Raw genomic sequence first — 15,553 nt, 5'->3', positions numbered from 1 at the left:
CATTCTTCTTGATCCTATACGCTATCAGGGCTACATATTCCATGCTGGTTATAGTGTTGCAGTGACCTAATTTGATTGTGGAGGGTCGTGTCCTGTATAATGTTGTCTCATTTTCTCAGTAGTCAATACAAACTTGATTTTATTTTCTTTGAAAAGAAAGGAAGGGGGGCAGAAGCCCAGCATCCATGGCCAAGCTTATACCTGCAGCTCCTACCTTGTTGCCTGGCCGCGAGGCTGCGATAGCACACATAGTTCAGCCTGGATGGGACCCGCAGGCTCTTTTTATTTATATTGTTTTTCCTGCCGGTACTGAAGGGGAGAAAGGATGGAAGCTCCGGCAGAGAAAAGCCTTCATTTGTAGCTGCTGGCACCTCCGATTTGCCTCAAGGAGTCATTATTCCAGCAGGCTGGACGCCCTCTTGATGGAGCTTATCTCTGGAGGGGGAGGGTTAGCTGTGTCTCCCCGTGGGACCTGGGTGAGTGTTTAGCTTTCTCCTTTTGTCTCCAATTAGATGCTCGGTCCTCTCTACCTCTGGCTTTCACCTGCCTCAGAGACCCTTAACCTGCCTTACGCCTCTGTTATTTATGAGTAGCTCCGAGGGGAAAAGGAGGGTCTCGTCTCAATCTGTGTGGCTCGTTTGCATGTGAAATAAGCGTGTGGTTTCAGCAGTGGTGGCAGCAGCCCGGGTCTCCTGGCCCCGCTGGTGACTGGTCTTGTTCAGGGCGGCTTTGACAGCTCCAAGACTGTGGCTGGGTGAGCGGTGGCAGGGCTTGCTCATAAACTGGAAGTGTCACTGTGCTTTTGTAGAGCTCGGTCAGAAGAGGGTGGGGTTTTTTTGAGCAGCTCATAAAGGAGGTGTCAGCCCAGTGTTTGGTCTGTGGGAAAAAGAACCTGCTTTTGCAAACTGAAGATTGTGGCAAGCGCTTAGCTCTGGCTCTCGGGCCATCTCTGACAGCTGGGATTGCTGGTGTGGCAAATTATTCAGCTCATGCTTTCGTTGCTGTTTTCCTTATGGGTCCTGGACTTTCTTCCTTTGTTCTCAGGGTATTGCTCATTCTCAGCCCTGCCTCCTCCTGTCCCACTGGGTGTTGAATGAAAAATGGATTTGTTGTGGTGACAGAGCAGGAGTCAGAGAGTCATTGGCAGGCAAACCAGACCATGATTTTGCAGCCTTAGCTGCAGATAGGAGTTGAACAAATGCGTCGACGGCTTTGTGTTCCTGGTGTGGCACCGAGCAGGCTCCCTTGGCTTGGGACAAGGATTTAGCGGTGGCAGGAAGAGGCCAGGCAGCAGAGTGGCAGTGATCTGTGCGGCTGGGCAAGGACCAAGGGAACCGGTATCGTGAGCCTTGAGGGCAGGAAGAAAGGGAGCGGGCTGGACATTGGCCACTCGTGTGATCCTCCTTGGCAGGGTACCACGTCTTCATGGGCCAAGAGCCTGGCACAGGCAAGCCAATGTCCCTGATTTGTTCTCGGTTTCGAAATATTTAATCAGAGAATCAAATATGAAGTCTCTTTAAGAAGAGACTGGCACACAGCAGCTGGCTGAGTGTCGCAATCAATGTATCCGCTGTGGAATGTTTCCTGCAGAAATATTACATCCTCTCTCATTTACTTGATGATCTTTAGGGTGAATCAATCAAAAGATGCCGCACACAAATAGTTCAGCCTGTGATCCTGTGGGTGTCCATTAGAGAGGCATTTGCTCCGTGTTAATGGACCTGTTGATTAACAAACAAACCATTGCTTTTTAAATAGAAAGCTGTTACTTGATAGCAATTGTTAGCATTTGGTTTTCTGCTGCCCCACCTCCCCTACGCACAGCTCTCACTCGGTGCCAGTGCAGGCGACTGCTGCAACAAAACCCAGGTCTGCGTTGCTGGGGAGAAAAGCACTCACATCTTACCCAAGCGGTTATCAGAGGTGGACTGGACCTCTCCTAGAGGCTGGAAAGGACGGAGAGAGACTTCTTTGTACCCAGCGTGTGATTTCATCACAGTGTGTCTTGTTCCGTTAATCGTGTTTTCTGTACCCGTCTGCCTTGGCATGGGATGCCCTGTTGGGCTCCAGCAATGTCTGAGGAAGATCTTCCGCTGACGTCCTCAACAGGTCGAGGCTCAGCACCTCCTTGAGGAGGCTGTCTTGGGTTTCACACCAGGCTGCGTGCATGGGAGTCTTTATTTGGGTCTGTAAAGTCTCTGGTCTGTCGGAGCAATGTTATGTTCCTTTCTTTTCCCTACAACAGGGACATTTTCCTAGTCTTCACTTTTCTGGGTGAAAACTTGCCCATGTTGCAGTGTTAGTTCTTGCTTTTCTGGTGCTAGCATGGCATGAACCCCAGCTGGCATTTTAAGCAGTAGAAGATCAGGATGATGGCCACTGCATAGAAGATGTCCTACCTTTGAAAGCCCCTGCACCAACCTGAGTGGACCCAACCCAGTGATGACCAAAGCTGTGTAGACAAGGAAGCAGCATGTTCAGTGCTGTCAGAGCTCTGGTGTGGCACTGGAAAGACAATCCCCGGACACGGTCCAGGACAGACCACCGTACTGAGCAGATAAGTGCAGAGAGGCAGTCACACAGCAGGGCTGACCAGCCCAAAAGGTCCAGGGGTGCGGTTGTGGGTTGTGTTTAGCCTCGCGCTGATAGTTGCCAGGAGCTGCTCTGCTTTCTGGGAAGCATGTTTGGAGCCCTGCTGCTCAGCCAGAGGCTGTGGGGCGCATTTGTTCCACCCCAACCTGCTGGTGCGAAGCAGCCACCGTTCAGTCTGGCAGGCCAAGCATCGCTCCAGCCCACTGCAGAGGGGACCAACACCGCCGTGTTACTTGTTTAGCTCCATCCTTTATCGCTACAAACCAACTCACCCAGAGCCGTCCTTCCCACAGCTGGTGGGAGTCAAAGTGATGAGGCAGTTAGTGGATTAGGGCAGCAGAGTGAAAACCATTTGGCATTTCTATCCTGATTCTTCTGGGTGCCTTTAATTAGCATGATTGCTCAGCACGCGATTTTGCCATGTTCTTTAGCTCCCCTGGTTAGAATAATTATTCCCCCAGCTCCTTTTGTTCCAATTCCTGATCGCTTACAAAGTCTCCTGTTAAAAGCCATTAAATCCGTAATGTAAAGTGAGAGTAAATGTGCTCAGCAGCGTTCCGCTCTCAGCCCCACGCGTGTGCGCCCGCGCGCTCTCCGGCCCCTCTCCCGCTCCCCGCCACGTGCTCTTGTGCTGCGGCATCGCTCTCCGCTCGTCTCTCGCACGCTCCCCCACTGGCCATCCCACGTGTCCCACACGGCAGCAGGTTGTGTGCACGCTCTCCCTGCTTTCTGCTGGCACCGCTGCTATCGCTCAGCTCGGTTTCCTCTCTGCACAGGCTGGTTTTGACACCGAGGTTGGACTCAGGGCTGTGGACTGTGATCTCTCACATTTAGTTGCATGTGAAAATACAGAAGTCCCCTTAGAAGTGTATGTTTTTGCATGCTTTTGCCCTGGTGCGGGCAGCTCTCGCTTCAAGGAGAAACATCCATAGAGAAGGACATGTCCTGGCTGTAGTGGCAGGCAGGGCTTCTGATGACAGATGACGGCAAAGAGGAAAGAACTTATTTTTTAAGTAAAACTGTTTCCCTTTTTCTCAAGCGTGAAATCCTCTGGTTGGCGGGGGTGGGGGGAATGGGTTTTGGATAGTCACAATCCTGGGAGTTTCCATGTTGCAGTGCCTCCCCATCCGGAGGCCTGGGAGCTCAGCCCTTTCCCTGTCCCTCATCTCTGCTGATATTTGATGGGCACATGCCAACGACACAAGCGGGGCAGACACACAAAGGCTTGCACGGAATTATGTGGTGTGAAATAAGATTGGGCTGAAGCGCTTTAAACGCCTTGTGCATTTAGGTGACTTGATGTGAGAAGGAGAGAGAGGGAGACTTATTTTCAGACCCAAAATAAAACTGGGTCAGCAGAGGGTCTGGCAGTCATGTAGTTTGTTAAGCTTGGAGCTGACTGCTGGAGCAAAAATTCATGGCTAGACCACTTGCTGGAAAAAGCTTGTAGGAAAGAAACCCTGGCCCTTCCTCCCTCCTTTGAATGAAGACTCCTAATTCACAGCCACCACATGTTTTGGGCTTAGGTCTTCATTTGCTGCCCTGCTGTGATGTGCCACATCTTCCCCGCTCTGCAAAGCTCACCGTCTGCTGCAGGGTGGAGTAAGGGTCTCCTCGCACAGCAGCATCCCTGGGTGCACTGCTCGGGGGCCTCCCCACTCACCTCATCTCTGCTTTGCTGGCTGCGAGGGTCTTTCCAGGTATTTCATACCTTCTCTTGCAAAAACATACAGTGTTTCATGTGCGTTTTGTGGGAGCGAAGCCCTTTCTCCCCTCCTACTCATTGAAGGCCACCACAAATACCCACCACTCGCTGGGTGGGCAGTACCCAAATTATTCCCTAGGAACAGCATCATCCTAGCACAAACTTAGGGTCCTCTGCTGGCTGTCCCCTCATCCCCTGGGGAAAGCACTCCCTGAGCCTTGAGAGGTGTGTTTTCGAGCTTGCCACACACTGGCAGGTAACAAAACATGGTATTGAAACAAAATCTGGAGGCAGGATCTCTCCCCTGGGAGAATTAATGACATTCTTCTGATATATTTTGGTGCAGAAGGCAACTTATTTTAAGAACCATCTAGTGGGGCAGTTATCAAGAGAAGAAGAGCCATGGTGGCAACCTTCATTTCCAAAACAATCAGCAGAATAGGAGCACTGGAGAAACACAGACGAAGGACGATTCCAGAGAACGCAGCATCCAAACAGCCGAAAAATCAACAAAACCTTGTTCCTCGAGGCTCCCTGCTGCTCTCACTGTGTTTTTGCCCTCAGCTCTTCCTGTTCCCATTTACAACTCCTCTGTAGTGCTTGGTGCCTCCTTGCCTGCCGAGATCTACGCTCTTCAGTTTCCATCCTCAGCTTGTAAACTCCACAAAATCACATTTCCCCACAGGATCCTCCTCCCGACACATCAGGCTTTGGGGCTTGTACCGCTCCTGGGCTTCCTGGAGGGCAGCTCTGGCCTTTCAAGGTATTGCTGGAGCAGATGGCAGAGTAAAGAGACCTGAGCAAGCAAGGATTTATCCTGCGCCTCGATCAGCTCCTCCACCAGCCTTCTGAAGAGCAGGAGAGCATTGTGCCAGGGCAGGGAAGGTCCCAGCTGCAGGCTTCAGCCATCTTGTGGTTTCCTGTCCACCATGTGTGTCTCCTTTGGTATCTACTCTCATATCCCGGCCATCTGGCTTTACCAAGTGCTTCTGTCCCCTTTAAGACCCCAGGTCTCCTGAAGAGGATGGGAGCCTGGGAGCTGGAGCTATTCCCTGTTGAGCGCCCATGACTGGCATCAGTTCCTACGAAGACCTTGGAGAAACCGTGGTCGTGCCGCCGTTTTGCCGTCTGCGTAACGAATATAACAGCTCCCGCCTCCCCAGGGAATGAGCGAGGCGTAACAAATTAATGTTTATGAAGTGCTCTCCGGTTGAAAAGAAGTTTGCAACGGGGCTGTTGCGGTTCTAACTTAGGGGCTTCCTTTGCTTGTTGGCTCTTTGATGTGGCGATCTGTGGTACTGGTGGATCAGCTGTACCATAATTGGAATTAATCAGCAATTAAGGAACAGGAGCCCAACTAGGTTCTTTCCCAGTGGATATTCATTTCTGGGCAGATTAGTCAGTGGTTTCAATAACTCTGTGTAAAATGCTCAGGGTAACTATTGCGATCTGAAGCAGCTGGGGAACAGAGGCGGTGTCAGAGGGACACGGATACCTGTCAGGCAAAGTGGAAATGAGAAGCTCTTGTAACACTGTGCACAGCGCTTAAATTGGCAGCACTCTGAGGGCTGACTTGGAAAAAAAAAAAAATTATAAATTGACAAAAGAATATATTTGAAAACCAAAGTGATGAAAACGATGTATTACTTGTTGGGATGAGATCTTTCATACGCGGGTCCCGCGGGCTTTGCGGAGTACAGAGGCAGAGAGAGTGCGGTGAGAAATGGGGACTCGTGGAGGCAGGGAGACGCGGTCGTTCCTCCAGGCGGTGAGAATTGCGGAGGAGAAGGCTCTTGGACGTAGCGGTGCAAGCACGCAGAGGGACAGAAACAGGGCAACAGCCTGATAACACCCAGGATGTCGGCTACCACCGAACTCTCAGGCATTTTGTACTTTCCTGCGGCTCGTTCTCATGGCCGACCTGTAAATCCCAAGAGTTTTGCCACACACATTTGCACGGCCGCGGGTGTCATGAGGGACAAAACAGCCATCCCCTTTGCTCAGGTACCTTCTTTCTGTCCCAGTACGATTTAAATAAGGCAGAGACTAAGCTCTGCATGTTATGGGTGAAACTGCTGAGTGCCCAGTCCTTCCCCCTTCCCTGGTCCTCTTACAAGTCATTCCACATACTCTGGCTTCAATCTAATGAAAACAAAACCGATGAGGCCCAACTGATCTGGCTGCTTTCCATCATGCAGTGGGCCTCTGAGTGGCTTTAAATAGCTGCACCTCTGTGCAGCCTGGAGAAAAGCATTGGCTGTGCCTCTGGATAGGGAGGGTAGCTTTGAGTCAAATCACAGGGCATCTCAGACCTGAAAATAGCCTTTTTAGCTTGACCTTGGTCTTAAATAGATATTTTTTTTTTAAATTTTTTTTTTTTTCTTCTTATTTTTAATTTTATACCCTGGTAAGTGCTTTCCTACTCCGGGGCTTTTCCTAAGGGGGATCGGTGGGGAATCTTGGAGCTCTGCCTCCTGAGCTATCAGGCTACATCATTTAGTATCTTGGAACTACTCCATCCATGAAAGAGTTCCAGAGAAAACAAACTTGTGATCCTGGCTAATATGGACACAGCCCACATTAACGGCGGCAACAGTAGAAACGCAGCGGATACTAGAATTCTTCCGACCAGAGGTTTAATGAATCTTACATAGTCTTAAAAGAGTTCACTGCGCGGAAAGCTGCGAAGCTGCCCTTTTCTCAAGGAACGTTGTTCAGCTGTTGAGTGCCTGCAGTATTCTCCTACCCCTTCCTCTGCTGTAGTTAAGCATTGGAGAAATTTGTGTAGAAATGGAATCTTCTGGACCCATTTGCTCCTGCTGGGTCTCTTGCTCTCAGCCCAGCTCTTCCCTTTCCTGCCCTCAAACACACATGCAGTGCTGCTAAATCCTCCTCGTGGTTTTGGGTTGTGGAGAAGATGAAGATGCCACAAACTGTAGCTAGAGCTCCATCTAGCACATTCCCATGAGGTTTCCAGTGACGTCGAGCCTCATTGACTAAAGTGGGAGACTCTTATGCCTGAGATTAAACCATGGAAAATGAACAAAGATACAAGGTGAGCTGCTGTGGAGGGGAATAAGGACCCTGTTTCCGTGAAAATGAACAATCATAAGCATTTCAGTAGCTCTCAGAGCCTTTCTGTGAATCTTAAAAGAGCTGTTATCTACTTGAAGATCTGTTCGAGGTCTGTGTATCAGCATGAAATTCATCTGTGGGCTGAATTTTCTTGCAGTTCTCCATTGTGGTCAACAGTGTTGGGCTGGTGTAAGTTAGGGAAGGTCTAGGCTCTTTGACTTTACCTTGGATGGTAGACGAGATGATGTGCTTATCTGCAGCTGAGAGCATCAGGGAGAACCTTGTGGTGTGCTTCTGCTGAGCTTCTATGACCTACTTTGTTGTGGCAACCAAGGCCTCAGGCTGGGTTGCATCTCGCCTTGCTGTATGTTGGGGGAGTGAGGAAAAAAAAAAAAAGAGGGTTTTGTATCATAGCCCTGTAGATGAACCCATCCATGACAGGAAACCTGGATTGCTGTGTTGCTTCCCCCTCAGATATAGACATATCAGTCCTGGTTTGACTAGACGGATGGCTATTTCCTTCACTCTGGATGCGGGCCAGGCTTGATGGTTTTCATGCCTTCTTTGATGCTATTCATACTTCATATCTGTGCATAGAGAAAGATAAAATGTACAGTGTTGTTGGAATCTCCTGTTGCTTTTCCTTTATATCATAAATTCTGCTGTAGCACAGAAGAGAGATCAAAGCTCTGTTGCCTAACGTGGGCTGTGTGGATAGCCGTGTTATGTTTGGCCAGCTTGTTGCCCCCAGTTTGCTATTTTTGTTTAACCCATTTTTGCCGGGTGTTACATGGCATCCCGTTGCTTTTCTCCTCTATTCCCACAGCAATTTATGCTGCTGTTTTAGAAGCAGTTTCCATCTCTGGGTTTCAAAACTGGGCTGCACCAGTCCTGCTGTGGCGGATGGGGCTGCCGTGAGGAGTTGTGCATCATTTTCCACGTTGTTCCCTCTGCGTGTCATGTTCCCTGCTGCTCTTCTCAGGCACCTGGAGCAGCCTCAGATCTCAAAAGCCCTAGAAGCATGGTTTATTTGAATGGTTGCAATTTTACCAGAAGGCAAACAGTGAAGGTGAGGTGAAATTATCTGGTTTGTTTCCTTGGTCTTGTTCTCAGTCAGTGGAGGAAGGATGTTCCTTGCAGGGCACTGTCTGTAGGCTGGATTGGGTGTGTGCATGGTGCAGAGTGGCTGAGATCCACTAGCCAGGATGTTGGGAAATGCGAGAGAGCTCTGGAGGACTAAGTGGATGGCCAAGGTTGAGGGCAAAAACTGATTGCATGGTTCGGTTGCCTTCAATTTTCTTGTCCTTTCATTGCTACATCCGTCCAGCCTGCTTAGAGAAATGCCCCATCTGCTCCCTCCATCTCAAGCCCTTAGTGGTGCACAGCAAATCTGAGCTCATTCCTCCTTCCCTATTCTCCAACACTCTCCATACATTTATTCCCCTACCATACCATGGCTATTAGTAGAGACAGTATCATGTTTTATTTGAAAAAGTACCTCACTAGAGCAGGGAGATGCACAGTTTAATGTCAGACCTTTCTCAATTTTGTAGGTCTTTGGAGATGCTTTTACTTTGAATCTACAGGGTGGTTGTTTTATTTTTTTAATCTCCTTACTATTTTCAGCCTTCTATATTGGAGTTTAGCTCCAAACCTACAACCAATATAAAAAATAGTATTTTTCCTCCCATTTTCCAGCTAGCACTGAAAAAATGTGAAACTTCACAAAGGGATTGTTTTTAAGATTTCCCCAACTCCTTCTAAGAAGGTGAACACTTTTCTTTAAGACATTTCCAAGCTGGTTTTTCAGGCGCTAATAGCTTTGATGGTAGAAAGATGACATTTGTCGTAGCAGCATCCGAACTCTGAGCCTGTTGAGATTCACCCATTTTAACCCTGGACATCTCAGTGAACATCATCCATCTCACATCTGACAGAGAAGACATAAACCTAGCAAGAGCCTTGTTGGTTTCTGCTCCATACAAGAGAATGGGGTTGAAGGTAGCAGTACAATATGGGAGACAGTAGCGAGGAAAGATAGAAAACCAGTTAGGAGGGAAACATGGGTTTTTTCAGATTCTTTGGGGACTTTAATAAATCAGAAGGAGAGGATGCCAAAATGACCAATGCTGTATTGCTTCCCCAAGTCAGTGTCCCCAGGTATGTGTTGCCCCTAAGCTTCCGAAACGTAGGCTGTTCTCCTGCCACGTTCCTCATTGTCCTTCAGCAGCGGCTGCATATCAGTTATGGGGTAACCCCCACTGCAGTCCCATTCTGCAAAGACCCTGAAGATCCCTGCAGTTGGGATTCACAGCATAGAGCTGATGACAAAAAGCAAAGCCCTCAGCGTCCCCAGACTTAAGTCTTGCTGATCTTTCACATGTCCCTTTGCTGAGGCTGTGTGTCCCCAATGGGTTTTTAGGTCTGTTGGATGTGGTCTGGCAGAAGTGGAATTGCCTTTATTTAGCAGAGCTAAGAAATGCAAAGAAAATAAAGCAGACAGGAGTGTTCCTTGGAGATACTTAGTGTTGTTGAGTATAGACTTTCCCAGCTATCCTTTGGTGGCCATAAAACATATTTATATTAGGAAAACCAAAACACGATAAATAGGGACATTCAGGGATGCCATGTTTATTTGTCTCCCAGTGACTCTGATAAGAAATGGACTTAGTTTACTTACACATTTCCGAGCATCAGCACTTTAAACTCTGCTCTGGCTCTGAGAGTTGAGCTAGGCTCTTTCTCACTACTAATGATATTTCAACACTTGGAATTTGCCTATGAATTTTGTTTATGACACATGAACCGAAGCTGAGCCTGGCTTACTCTCCCATGTGGATCAGTCCTTCAGGGCCACTGAGAATAACAGATTGTTTTCCCCAAACAAGTTTAAACAGTTCCAAACCAAACAGCTTTTGTCTGCACCCTCAGGTTTATCAGAAGAGGCATGCATTTGATAAGCAGATGAAATGAGATAGTGCAGGGAAGAAATATAAATAGATACAAAGAAAAAAATAGGAAGAAGAAATAGGAACAAAAATATCTTCTGGCTGGTATAGATTTGGTGTGAGAAACTTTCTGTTCCTAGCCTAGTGGTAGGCATGTTTCCTATTGAGATCAGTTCTCAAGAGCATCCAAGCTGCTCCATGCTGCTCTAGTGATGCCAGACTTGGGATAACTTACCTGATTTGTTGAGGATTCTGTGACTACGAGGAGCAGGAGCATTTTCCAGACCTTAGAACAACTGTATAGCTAAGACATCCCAGTAATTTTCTTGGAAAAACCCTTTGGGCCCATGAGAAGCTGGGACAAATTAGAGCAATCCCCAGGATTCTGCCATGCATGTCTTGGTCTTGGCTATTCGGTGGATCTGTAGTGGGGATACACTCAGTGACCTATGCCTGTTCCTGCCATGTCTCTTTCCAGTCCATTGGGATGGCCTCAGTTGTAAAAATACTGGTACAAATGGATGTCTGAGAAAGTAATATAAAAAACTATGAGCTGATTCCTGAGACAAATGCATGGGTCTTTTCTGCAAAAGCTTGCGTGACTTAGCACAAAAGATGATAGAAAACAGGGGTCCAAGTCAGGAAGAAGGGAAATGTAGGCTAAATTGTGAACCAGAATGTGCCCTCCTTCAGTCAGACCTTGACGAGAGGGCTGTGGGACTGGATGTCTCAGCAGCAGGTTTGCTCCCTCCACTCCAGAGAACTATTCTCCGACAAGTCCTGAAAATTTGCATTTATTTAGCTTCGGAGAATAATGTTCATCTTTAATAGTAATTAACATCTAATCACTTCTATATTAGAAACATGCTAGTCGTGGGTTTCTGTGGCTGGAGCACCGTAGAGAGATGGTTAATACAGCCCTTGAAAATGTTATATTTACCCAGGAAGTTCATTGGAACCGAAGGAAGGAGCATGCCTATGTTCTCTGCTCCGCTTATTTTTCCTTTTCATCTGGCCAGTATTTCTGGCAAATCCTAAACTTTAAAAGTACTTTTAAAGAGGTGGGGTTATGTTAAGGAGAAGACGCCTCCAGTGTGCAGGTTTCGGTGCAGATGGGACAGCTGGGGCTAAGGAAATCTATGGGGTTATAAGAGGTCTCCCCAGCCTTGCACTGGTGCTCTTTGGCTTCAGAAATATTAAGCCAGACTAAATAAATCATGAGAGAAAACCAGACAGAGGAAGGATTCTCTGTTTTCCTCACTCCCTGCCTAGGGGAAAGATGGACGAGGTAGGACTTAGGGCTTTTAGTGGGAACCTCTGGGAAAGAGTTGTTCCCAGTTTTCTGTCCAGGCTGCTTGCATGCCCTTTGCCCTCAGAGCACTTGTGTCTGCACGCACCACGTTAAATAATTGCCTGTTCTTTATGGAAAGACAGAGTGAGGTAGCCCTGCCCAGAGAGGGCGTTTTGGCTTTAATTTAATGGCAGCCGTTTGCTGGTTATTCATTTGGTTCTTTTTTAATAATTACATGTGTGTCGATATCTCTCTCTTTTTTTCTAGTTTTGCTCTTTTTTGTTTTTTCGTTTACTTTATTTTGCTTTTTTCTTTTTTCTGTTTTTTTTTCCCCTTTAGGTTTCAGAGAAATTATGTTGAATCCAATAAGCCTCCCTGGACATTCCAAACCTCTTAACCAAGGCATTTATGTTGAGGATGTCAGTGTTTATTTCAGCAAAGGACGTCATGGCTTTTAAAAACTCCTTAAAAGTCCCTGTTCTGATGTCAAGTTTATAGGCTGTGCCCTCAAAATGGTGGGAAGCAGTAAGCGTGGTCTGTATGGATTGAGGTCTCCTCCTAATAGGACTCTACAGCCCTGCCTGTACACACGTTAAAGCCAACTGAAACTGTGGTTTTCTGTCACCAGATAAACAGGGTTGTTCTTTTCCTCCAATGGTCGCTGTGTTCGTTAAATATTCCTGCAAGGCACAACAGCAGCAATGAGAGCAAATAAAGAGAATTAAAACCCAATTGAAAGGAGTCATCCTAATAACACAGTAAATAATTGTACTTTTGCTTTAAAATAAAACACACAACAAAACCAACCAAGCCAACCAAACTGACATCTTTAGTCATGTCCTCCCTGCTTGGAGTTTTCCTTGTAAGCTTGTGTCTTCGCAACACCCAGTGAATGCCGCCATCACCTCTTACGTGGCACCGCCATGGGAGGTCTCCCAGAGCGAGCCGAGGCGGGGGGAGCCTGGAAGAAACTAAAGCAGAACGAAGACTTTTGGTAAGAACAAAGGCAGCCCCGCTCCCAGTTCTTGCACAGAAAATAATGTTGGAAGGAATAATAATGGAAAGAAAAAAAAAAAAAAATCTTACTTCTCTGACAGGAAGAGAATGTGGTTATCTTTGAAGTGCACATATTCTAGGAGGCTTTTTTTGTTTGTCTGTCTGTGTGTGTTGGAGCGGCTTGTTGGATCTGACTATATCGTTGTCGTACTCTGGTCTCTCCCTGCTGCTTGAATGATGAGCTTTATCTGAGGAGTTGCCTGGGCTTCCTGCATGGATGGAGAATCCATAGCGCAGGACGGTCCGTGTCCTTGCCAGGACTAGGGCAGTAAGCAAAGTGGAAAAGCATATCAGGCGCACCCAGGTCCCAGTTGCCGGGCCTTTTCCAGCCCCCTTTAGCTTTGCCCTGTATTCCCATTCAGCTAGAGATTGATCGTAACCCAGTCACGTACCCAGAACCATCAGCTCAAGGCAGACTGACTGAAGGGGAGGAAAAATAAGTAATCTGTTCCTTCTTCTCTGGCATAAACAAGAATATCGATCCTATTCTCTGGCCGATATTCGTATTCTCTCCCCCTCTCCCATCCCACTTTTGTCTTACTTCATCCAAAGCCTCTCAGATAGAAAAGTAAACCCTTTGATACTGTCCTCAAGAGAAGGCAGCTGCCCTTGCGGCAACTTTGCAGGGCTTTCCTTGGACTCTCTGAATGTCACGTGTACGGGAAACACAGATTTGCTCGCACATATCAGTGATAACCTATAAGCAAGGCAGATTTTCTCTAGAGAAAAAAGAAAAACCTTCCAAAAGCTTCAGGTGGGGCCACATCCTTTTCTGAGAGGAGCATTGAACCAGGAGCTTGCTCACCAGCCACTCAGCTTGTCTTGCCTTCTCAGTGGCCTGAGACGACCTTATCACATCAGGGAGGTCTCTCAATCACCAGCCCTGAAGGGTTGCTGCCACTGGAAAGAGTCATGGTCCCCCTTCGCCAGAACTGGGCAGAAGCCTCAGAATGGGATGTTCTGCTTCATCCTGCCTTTACGGGTGACCTGCATGAATCGCCCTGGAGATTGCCAGGAGGTTTTATTATTGGCTTTCCCATGAGGATGTCCCTGGGACTATTCCATTCTCTTGCTTCTTCTCCTGGTTTGCTGGCATTAAAAGGTAAAGTGCAATAGAAGAGTACAGGAGAAACGGTAGCAGATTGCTTTAAGTTAATGGACATGCCTTAGGGGGGCATCTGCGTTAGGACGAGGAGGCCTGGCTCAGGTTGGATGGCTTCAGAAACCATGACCAAAACTCTCAACAATGTTTCCTGCCCGCATCGGAGCTGGAAATGCAAGAGGTGCACCGCCAGAGAGGACCTGCGGCCATGTGTTATTGACACCTCAATTCTGCAGATTCACAGAGTGAGGAGGAGCTTCGCCAAGCGTGTGAATCACTGGGTGCTTGTCTGAACTGAATTCCCCCATCTCCTGGAAGTCACCCACCTGACCTGGGGATGTCTTGTCCGTCTGAACTGTCTCCTCTCCCTAGCACTGTTCAGGGGACTCTGCTCTCAACCGTGTGTATCAGTCGTAGAGATACATCCGTGGGCCTGGACCAGAAGCCTATATCCAAACACCCTAGCAGAGGAAGGGTTGAATTTTACAGCTCAGGTCCATCTCTGCTTAGAAGAAATCCTCTGGACCGTACAGCATAATTTAAAGCAGTTCTCCCCACTGTGATCGATGTCTCAATTTGTTTAACGCCAATTAAAGTCTCTGGTTCCTCACTGCTGAAAACGAAAGCCAGTCATGGCCGTTTGCGATTGGTGGCTTTAAGTAGCAAGTCTAAGGATGTTTTTTTTTTTAAATTTTATTTTATTTTTAATTATTGTAAATCATTACCTCATTTTCTGTCAATGAGACTCTTCCATCTTTGAGCATTCTTATCTTGCCATAACTATCATCCTGTGCTAATGGGAAATGGGATGGTCCCTTTTCACAGAGACTATAGGGGTGTTCAATGTCTAGTTTCTTAATAAACACTTTATTTTCTAACGAAACAGCTGCATCAGGTCTCTTCTTTGAAGACAAAATAAATAAACGTTCAGAATGACACATCCTATAGTCTACTTCTTCATGAGATGGTCCATGTGTGGGGAGTCTGGTTTGTTTGCTTCTTTGGGGGGTGCGGAGGGTGGGATTTACAGTTGTGATGTGAACATTGCTCTGGTGTAGCTCTTGCTTCTGTCATTGTCATCAGGCACAAAGATGTTTTCTTGCCTGAGAGCTTAGCCGCTGATGATCTCAGTTGATAACCTGTTGTTTTTTGTAGCTCAAAATGGTCATATTCTCAGGGACAAGGCCGTACTGCTGGGAGATGGTGTCAGGATTTGCCAAGACAAGTTTCTACAGTTAGTAGAAGGAATTTTATTAGGAGCCTTATCTCTCAGGGAGCTTGACACTAAAAGATTGTTCTGGCTGCAGTGTTCTTGTTTCAGAACATGCTGTTGTTGCAGGTCTCCCTGCTTGGCTGTGCAAATTGCTCTCCTGTTGGGTGTTGGACTGTTGTCCCTTCATCAGGGACAATTAGCCTCCTATTAAGGTAGTGAAGATGTGTGTGATGTAGAGGCAGTGGGGTACGAGCAAGTGCCGCACTCAGGTTACTCGTCAGGAGGTCGTGTAAGGACGGTTGGTTGCTCCAGGAAGTGCAGGACTTGGCATGAGGATGCGTCTTAGTGGTTGTGTCTTAGTATTGTTAATGGGAGATGTCATTTATGTGACTGAAAGCTGCCATGCCAACCTGCAGGTGGCTGTGGGCATGAGGCTGGGGGTGTGTTTGAGCTGATATCGGTGGATAGTGCTTGGAACCCTTTTAGAAAACCTGGCGAGAGTTTTGATGAGCAAAATAGAAACATGTTTTCCAGCATCATTCTGTTCCTACAACTTCCTGGCATGACTTTC

At 47.4% G+C, this 15,553-nt stretch overlaps 1 protein-coding gene across 6 annotated transcripts in view; it reads left to right on the top strand.

Annotated features, from left to right (window-relative positions):
• Window positions 1–15,553, top strand: part of NTRK3 (neurotrophic receptor tyrosine kinase 3) — a 219,736-nt gene that overhangs the window by 136,252 nt on the left and 67,931 nt on the right. The window contains exon 13 of one of the 6 annotated variants that reach the window (XM_074601622.1): window positions 11,951–13,392. The exons of the other annotated variants lie outside the window; for them this stretch is intronic. Within the exon in view, the coding sequence (XP_074457723.1) occupies window positions 11,951–12,069 (119 nt within the window). The 3' untranslated portion in view covers window positions 12,070–13,392. Of the gene's footprint in view, window positions 1–11,950; window positions 13,393–15,553 lie in introns of those variants that run through there. 6 annotated transcript variants of the gene reach the window in all.

This window comes from Larus michahellis, chromosome 9 (assembly GCF_964199755.1).
Source record: "Larus michahellis chromosome 9, bLarMic1.1, whole genome shotgun sequence".
Taxonomy (NCBI): Eukaryota; Metazoa; Chordata; class Aves; order Charadriiformes; family Laridae; genus Larus; species Larus michahellis.
This window is presented reverse-complemented; position numbering and strand designations above follow the sequence as displayed.